Consider the following 9,293-nt stretch of genomic DNA (forward strand, 5'->3'; position numbering starts at 1 on the left):
TGTCATTGCAAGTGTTATTCGTAATGACTTCTGCCTTCTTCGGTATGCTGACACCCTTTTCGCAAAACATGGACATGACCCTTCAAAACATGACTATATCCGCCAAAAAATCCGTCAGCTGGGAAGATTCCTGCAAACCATTCGCAAAGGTCTTTAATCCTAACCTTAGAGGATGCCATAAAACCAGGTAATTTCATGGAAGTAATTGAAGCAGTAAAAGAAACAGCAGGATTTGATAAAGAAAAGAACTGTTACAAAACTCCAAGCCTTGCACTTAAAATTGGACACTCACTGTTGAAAGTGAGTGACATCATTCATTGTCATGCTCTATGGCTGGAGATGACAACTTGATTAAATCCTCAAAGGCGTTTCAGAAGCTTTATACTGCAAAGTGGTCGGAGTACATATCCCACTGTGCCTTAAGCACCATTAGTGACCTGAAATAAACAAAACAGCCAAATTACCGCTCACTGATGATGTAACGAAATTTAACAAGCATCTTGACAAAACTGTTGAATCAGCAACTGCTGCATTAAAGAAGGAGACAACAGTGCAGAACTACTCCAGCCTTGCAAAAGCCGCATTGACCAAGATTGTCCTTTTCAATAGAAGACGTGTTGGGGAGGTCTCAAAGATGAAACTGAGACACTTTCTGGAAAGAAACAAAGAAACAAACACCCTTGATGAATTGGGGCTGTCAGAGTGTGAAAAGAAACTCTGCAACTATTTTGAGCGTGTTGAACTAAAAGGAAAAAGGGATAGAAAGGTAGCAGTGCTGCTGACACCTAAGATGGTAAATGGACTCAACATTATGATTGAGAAGAGGAAAGAATGTGGTGTCCCAGACCAAAATGAATACTTGTTTGCTGTACCAAATTGTCTGACTTACTACAGAGGACATCAGTGTCTCAGACAGCTCGCAGATGAGTGTGGTGCCAAGAGGCCAGAGTATCTACGATCAACTCAACTGCGCAAAGACATAGCGACCACATCACAAATCCTGAACTTGAAGAGCAATGAACTAGATCAGCTTGCTGATTTTATGGGGCACGATATATCAGTACATAGACAGTTCTACCGTCTGTCAGAGCCTACCATACAGAGTGCCAAAATTTCCAAGTTGCTCCTTGCACTGGAAAAGGGAAAGATGCATGAGCTTAAAGGAAAATCTCTTGACGAAATTGAAGGTATTAAAATTCTTATGTTATTTATGTAAAATGTAGACCTAAAGGGGTTATAGTATATTTAAAGAAATCTTGGTTTAAAGGATCTTTAGAGGGCTTCATTACTGGAGTTTTATAGACCATGCCTTTTGTGAATCTTGTGGTTTCAAAGTAATTAATTAAGCTATCAGGTAAATACTTCAGTAAATACGTAACTTTGCTGTCACACTAATGTAGGTCATTCAGGCGCCGTCCATTTTCTTTGTTCAGCTTTGAGATGGTTCCACACCTTCATCAGAGTCCAGCTGTCTTGAATGAATTGGTTTGATTTGGATTTTCAATGAACACACTTTTTTAAATAAGACCTTACAGTTCATAGTGCATATCAGAACAAAAATGAAGTCAAAAGAGCTGAAGAAAAGCCCGGAGAGAGCTGTAGCAAGACAGAGATTTGGACAAGGCTAGAAAAAAAATCTACTGCCTTTTTTTTTCCAAGAGCTCAGTGGTCTCCATAAGTGTAATATGGAAGATGTTTGGGTCAACCAGGACTCTTCCTACAGCTGACTGGCCAGACAAACTGAACAGCTAGGGAGAAGAACCTTGGTGAGAGAGGTAAGCACCCCAAAGATCCCTCTGACTGAGTTCCAGATATCCTGTGTGGAGATGGAGATAGTTTCAGAAACACATGAAAGGCAAAAAACAAACCTGATGAACTCCCAGGCTGTGAGTAACTGTGAAGCCTTTTTATTTGTCTTTCACTGAGGAGAAGCTCTCATTGGTCACCTCTGCCATAGAGACCAGCTTTTGTGCAGATCTGCAGCAGTGGTTGTCGGCCTGCAACTGGGTCTCTGGAGCTCAGTCACAGTCATCTTCAGGTTCTTAGCTACCTCTCTCATCAAGGTTCTTCTCCCCCAACTGTTCAGTTTGGCTGGATGGCCAGTCCTGGTTGGAGACACTGAGCTCTCAGAAACAATAAATGCCGGTTTGTTATTTCTAGCCTTGTTCATATCTGTGCCTTTCTACAACTCTCCATGAGCTCTTGGAGCAGTTCTTTTGACCTCATGGATCTAATTTTTGCTCTTATATGCAACATGAGTTGTAAGGCCTTATTAAGGTCATTTTTGACATGAAGTTGTATGACATCCTCAGCTTCAGTGTTGTAGAGTTCTGTAATTCCAGCTAGTTTGCTGGGGTCACAAAGAAAGTGTTTTGCTTGACAAAACAATGTGTTCAAAAGAGTAACACATTTGCATCACAAAACCGGTGTCCTGACCCACAGTTGTAGCACCACCATTGATCATTCACTCCACCTCGCAGCTACAGCTTTTCCTTTTTCTTTATTTGTGGCCCCAGCAAACTAGCCGATTTACAAACTTCAACAACAAAACCAGGACAGAGGTCTGCTCACAGGACGCAGTGGGGGAAAAGTCACCTACACTGATAAAATGCGGTGCGTCTGCATCCAGTAAATTTTCAAAATAATAACCCTGTGCCGACATCCTGATCGTATTTCACATTTGCCCCTTAAACATGAGCCTATGTCATAAATTGGTGAAACAGGTCAGATTTTTTTACAAGGTGACTTATTGAGATCAGGTGAGAAATGTAATTTTGTGGTTTCTGTCCAGAAAGCCCCAGCCTCTGTTTCCGTGTGTTTATTTACAGGCCAGTCTTGCGTAGTCCAATGTGGCAGTGACATTGATGTACAATCCCCTGGACAACACAGCATCTATGAGACTATATGTTGGACAGGCAGTATGTAAAATATAGCAGTAAAAAGCAGTATAGGACATGTTGGCACAGATTGAATTTATTATTTATTCATTGAAACTTAGATTTAATCATCACGGTGATCTATTAGTGGGAGGTATTCCAGAAAGTGTGTTCATTGAAAACTGACTTGATCCAGAAACGGAGTCAGTTACCAAAGTAACATTGACATAACGCTCCAACATTCAGATATTACACAATGTAACCTTTTTAATTTGTTTTTTAACCAAATTAAAGTACTTTCCCATTATTTGTCCAGATGTCACAGATGATGATGATGAGAGTGAGGAGGAACAAACATTCACAACAAACATTCACAACAAAGCAGAGGTAGATTGTCCTCGTGAACTGAACGGTATGTACTTTGAATATGATCTATAATGTTGGTACATATAGTACATACTGCTGGAAACTAGCTCTAGACACTCTCCATTGATTAAATTATTACCTATTCCATCATTTATTTTTTAATCTTGTGTAGCTCCTGGCCACTTTACAACAATGGCCGCGTTTCCCGGATTCAAACATTCTTAAGGACTAAGAATCCTCTTAACCTCCTAAGCCCGAGAGCCCCACTGGCAGGGGAAATTCATAACCTTTTTTCCAACTTCAAATTTTTCCCAATTTCAAATGACGTCCCTAAAACGAAACTTTGTCAAGATCTGTTTTATTTAAAAAGATAAATGTCTCTGTTTGTTCATGTCACTTTAATTGTTGCAAAATGGGACAAACTGACCACTATACACAATAACAGATCCCTATTTAGCGCCTGTGTTTCGATACAGTATTGCCACTGAAAATATTGCGATGGTTTATCGATTTTCCCCACCCCCACACCTAGCTAGTAGCCCACTGTAAAGTTGAGGGTGGCCTTATATAATATTTAAACTGCTCTATTCCAGTAGATACATATATGTCTTGGCAATGAAGTAATTAAAAAAAAATTAAAATAGGCTATTTTTCAGGCAGGTGCCTGTGCACTGTTAGAGTATTCTGGGTTGTTGTTACTGTCTGATTTTGATCAAACCTTGTATATATTAAGAATGTGTCCCAAAACCAAGGCTAAATCTAAGAGAGTTGTTTTCCTGGATTTAGTCGGATTTGACACAGAATGACCCAGCTGAATGTCATTTGGCTCAAATCCTCCCATTTACATTGATTCAGGCAGGTTTGATTTTGAAAATAAAACTTGTGTATAAGGTGCTGTAAAAAGTTTTAAAATGGGCATTGAAAGTGCTTGAAAAGTGCTTGAACTATAATAAAACCATATTGTTTTGGAAGCATATAAAACTATTTTTGCTGACTGAAGCATAAACAATGAACAGTGGAAACGGCCATATTACTTATGGTCTTCACAGGTTGCAGATAAATGTGAAACAGCCATCTAAAGACATATTTGACTGAAAATCACTGGAACCCCGAAACTTTTCTTGGATCAGGAAATGAAGTTTCAATACAATGTAAACCTATATGATCTATTTCTGCTTTTATTGAGCTAACTGATGTTGGATATTAGTGTTTATTGAACCTCAGTTCTTGTCCTCAGTTATATAGTACTAATATAGTAAATAATATTCAATTCCTTTCTTTACAAAATTGAACAACAAATACTTTTTAATAAAAGGCATCTACTATGCTCTTCTGTTACACATTTTTCAGACATGGACACTCCTGATGCAGATGGACTCCCTCCTGTACATAATGGTATGATCAAGTTACATTATAATACGTATCAAGTTTATAATATCCAGTGCTTAACCTTCAGTTAAGTTTCTGGCCTACAAAGAGGTCATCACCATCATCAGATCAACATGCAGGGACAGAGAGACAAACAGAGAACAACAAAAAGAGAGAAGTGGGGTTTTTATGTTCAATTTGCAGAGGAAAAAATCTTAATGAAAACGCTGGAAATTTATAAAAAAACGTGAAATATTGCTTGAAATGTTTTACGGTGGAAGTGGAAAAGTCAACATTTTAATGAACGAAATATGCAACCTTTTGCAGTGGAAACAGTTTTACGGATTACAGACACACGCATACAGGAAATACGTCATTTACTACAATTAGTAAACAGCTGGCAAAGTCACTTTCACAAAACCACTATTAATTGTCATGGTTAATTGTTTCTATCCGGATGAAAGTCGTAGCCAGCCATACTAACAATTATGTCATCCTGTTTGTTTTCAGTACGCAAAGACAAGACACGAAGACCATGGACCAAAGCAGAAGAAAAAGCTGTGCTGAGACATTTCAAGTCTCACATAATTAAAGGTCATTTAGCATCAAAGAAGGAGTGTGTGGTTTGCAAAGAATGTGAACAGCCAGCACTGAAAAATAGAACATGCCAAAACATTAGAGACTTTGTGAGAAACAAGGGCTGACTTTTAAGCGCCAAAACCGCCACCCACACTAAAAAACAATATGTGTGCAGCCAGCGTTGTGACGATAAACAAAAAATAATTTTCAAATAATAATCGTTATATTATACATTATATATTATTAAGTGTAATTTTTTAAAATGTTTTTCTGGGAAGTTGCCGGTAACATCTGGCGGGGGGACAGCCAATGTAAATCAGCCTCTGGCTGCAATTGGGGTGCAATAATGTTGTTTTTTTTCCAATATGTTCAATGTTGCACATTGTCCCTTTGAAATAAATGAATTGAAATTGAAATCTCCTAATTGTGAAAGTTAATGTTCTCAAGAATAGTTACATCAATATGCAATGCTACACAAAAAATTTAAGGCTTCAAATAGCCCGTGATCAGTATCGGTTATCGGCCCAAAAAATCCTGATAGGATCACCTCTAACGTCGACTACATTTTTATGGGTGAGTAAGGCTCCAATACAACAACTGGTGCATTTGCACTCCATTTTTGTGTTGTCTTTTTAGACTATATCTATGGTGTCATACAACAGCTTGTGTTTGTCAAGTTTCTTACTCTTCCTTAACATGCCAAACTTGAAAGGCCTAGAAAAAACAGATTACGTGCAGGAAACTCAGTTCATTTTCTTTCTTTTCTGAATTTATTCACTCAGAATTGTCTATTTCAGGTTGATAACCTCAACCAATCAAAAGCATTATCAGCTTCTAAAAACAATTAGAAACAATATTAAACAATCCATTAAAAAAAGCACGATTATCGTTACTTTACGTGCTGTTAGAGATTTTAATCATGCAGCCCCATACATCAGTGGAGAGTGTAGACATGAGTCCAGGATGTCTTGCGTTGAAAATGTTTATTTACTTGATCAAGGAGAAGTGAATGAATGATCAGTACACATTAAGTTCTGATGCTCCTTTCAATTCTAAAGTGTGTGTCCTCTGGGGAAACCAAACAGATAATGCCAAAAGTTTGAGACATGCCCAAATATGGGCAGATCCAACACATCTACAATATACAGAATTTACTATACCGGTCCATAGACAAAACTTTGCTTAGATGCCCGTCAGGACCTTTGTCCTCCATCCAACATAATATCAAACCTCTGACTCCAGTAACCATTACCTCATTTAGGGAAAACAGTCAATCACATATCTGGCCTTGGCTGCTCACATTGAAAAAGTAATGGTTGACATTCAGTCATTAATTTGTCATCCAATTATTAATCTAACTCAAAAAGTTTTGTTATTTTGGCTAAAAATTTCATAACAAATTAAAGACCACTGAGAATGAAAATAACTAAAAATGAGGATTGTAGTGGGTCTTTAAAAAGGTTTTTAAGAGATTAAATATAGTACTGCATTATTATAGGTCTTGTAATGTTGGTCAGTCCTCTTATACCGTTACCTGGTTTGTGTGTGTGTGTAATATGTAAACAGACCTCATAAACACTGTTGGTTTCACAAACCACCATTTGTGTGACCCCGTAAGCCTGTGATATGTCACATATTTTTCTAAAAGAAAAAATATGATTTTGAAGTCAGATTTGTGTTCTGCATGTAAAACAAAATTTTTTGATATGTCTTTTAAGTTTACCAGATGTTGCGTTAGGTGTGGTCTCATAAACCACTGCCACGCAAGAATCTGCAAATTGGTCTCTTAAACCACATATGCCTGTATGTGTGTGTGTGTGTGTGTGTGTGTGTGTGTGTGCTATGATATAATCCATTAACGCTAGCATAACTATCTCACTACCTAAAGTAGTAAACAGCAAATCTTGTACAATTAAAACACGCTGTTTGAAAATACTACCAAATCATAAATGCAACCCTTCCATTAGAAGGTTATAATTTTCTGCAGTAAGAATCTGAATTGATGCTAATGCAATTACAGTCTCATCTTAGATATGTGTGTTATAATACTATACTATAATACTAGATCTAACCAGCAATACAAGAACAACGCTGCTCCTTTGCCACATTTCAATCAACTGGTTTGGAGCAAATGAACCAGGCTGCAGCTCAGGTAAATCGCTATACAAATCATGGTCACGTTATGCTGGCATCACTCCCTCAGCTTCAGATACGCTAACACCGAGTATTGAAAACCTGAACCAATAAACAATTTAGTCATTAAAAACCGGCAGCACGGCTCCAAGTAAATCCTGATCTCCAAATATGACCTTGTAATCCAGTCAGCTTGTCAGTGTGTGTGTGTGTGTGTGTGGGGTGTGTGTGTGTGTGTGTGTGTGTGTGGTGTGTGTGTGTGTGTGTGTGTGTGTGTGTGTGTGTGTGTGTGTTTGCTTATATCGCCTGCTTCCCCTCAAATTTGATGACTGATTAAGCGTTAGGACACAGAATAAACTGTCTGCCCAAATATCAGCAATTAAATGTTTGTCCGTGTGTGTGTGTGTGTATGTGTGTGTGTGTGTGTGTGTTCTCAGCAGCCACTAAAAACAGCCACAACATTATAGCACCTAATTTACTCTCATTTAAAGGCAGGAAGGAGTGAAGGAGAGGTCAGTGGTATTTGCTTAGAGTGAAACAGGAAGCTGCTTTAGATGAACACATCTGAGTAAATTACACCTGGGCAGCAAAAACTGGCTTCAATATAATGAGGCATTTTATATCTTTGACATTGGATGTTTTAATCCAGAGCAGCTTGCAGGGAGGTAACCGACAGAAGCTGTGATGGTGATGGTTATGAGACAGGCTTCCTGCTCGATTTTCCCACAGTAATCACACAAGTTTCATCTGGTTTATTAACCTCAACGCCAACAGCCACAGCCCAGGGAGCTGAAAGGGTTTCGAGTGGAGGAAAAAGGCTTCATGTCATGATTTTCTAATACTTCACTGGGAGTCAAACCCCAAACCTCCCAGTATCAGAGGGGCAGTAACCAGTAAGATGTCAGTTTTTACTATATACCAGTTATTAGTTTTTAGTTTTAGTTCTAGTTTATTAGTTTATTTGTTAGGGACCATGCACAGTTCAAGCCCCGTACCAGAGTTAGCTGCATACAGCTAATTTACATCTGTGGTCCCTGGGCAAGGGAGATAAAAGACAATGGGAACAATAGAGTCAAAACATGATGTTTAAACCAGTGTATAAAATATAAAATATACATTCCATGTTATAAAATGGTTAAAAGTCAAGTCTTTAAAACTGCTGAGACTTGCACAATCTCTAACGTGAAGTGGAATTAAGTTCCACTTTACTACTGCTGGAAATGAAAAAGCCGATTGAGCAACTCAGTACTCAGTCCCGCAGCTCGCACCATGTGAGCTTCATACTTCCATATGCTTCTGTAAAATGTGTGTACATGATTTTGTGTAGAGGCAACCAGAAAGGATTGTTGTTGTGGTGTATGATCAGGATTTAAAGGACGAGGATTGTATTATTTTGGAGCATAAGTCCGGAAAAGAACATCTACAATGTTGGCCAATCATGACTATTTTGAAATAAAATGAATTGTTTTCTTTCGATTGGTGTTAAGCTACTGTAGTGTACACAAAACATGTTCTGCACATGTTTACGCTAAAACACGCTACCTGTTGACCTGTTGAGTTACTGGAAGGCTTTTAATGTGAAACATCTGTGCAGGAAGTGTGCGTTTCATTGCTGCTGTCTTAACACTGGACATGTAAACTGCAAAGTAGAATCGACTGCAATTAATTAGGGAGTGACAACAATATTATTGTTGAAAAACAGATCATGAATTAATGCTGTGGCAATGAGACAAAATGGAGGCAGTAAATGAAAAAAAAGTTAAAACAGGAGCAGATAGAAAAGATGGAGACACCCAACAACAACCTGTTTCCAATGTTACGTGGTTTCGAATGCATATTTTACCTGCAGTTAAGGTAAATAAATGATATTTTACAGTCATCTTGAAATAAGCCACGTTATCATAAAACTTTCAGAAACATTTCCATGCATGCTCCCTTGTGTGTTCTTCTGTATGGTTGGTGGGTAACTTC

General features: G+C 38.2%; 1 protein-coding gene across 1 annotated transcript; it reads left to right on the forward strand.

The window, feature by feature from the left end:
• The first annotated feature begins 474 nt into the window (after positions 1-474).
• On the forward strand, positions 475-5,314 carry LOC116698372 (uncharacterized). Its single transcript, XM_032530291.1, has 4 exons — positions 475-1,187; positions 3,193-3,288; positions 4,593-4,637; positions 5,121-5,314. The coding sequence occupies exons 1-4, from the start codon at positions 635-637 to the stop codon at positions 5,312-5,314; spliced, it is 888 nt and encodes a 295-aa protein (XP_032386182.1). The 5' UTR covers positions 475-634.
• Positions 5,315-9,293: the final 3,979 nt, after the last annotated feature.

This window comes from Etheostoma spectabile, chromosome 11, assembly GCF_008692095.1.
Source record: "Etheostoma spectabile isolate EspeVRDwgs_2016 chromosome 11, UIUC_Espe_1.0, whole genome shotgun sequence".
Classification (NCBI taxonomy): Eukaryota; Metazoa; Chordata; class Actinopteri; order Perciformes; family Percidae; genus Etheostoma; species Etheostoma spectabile.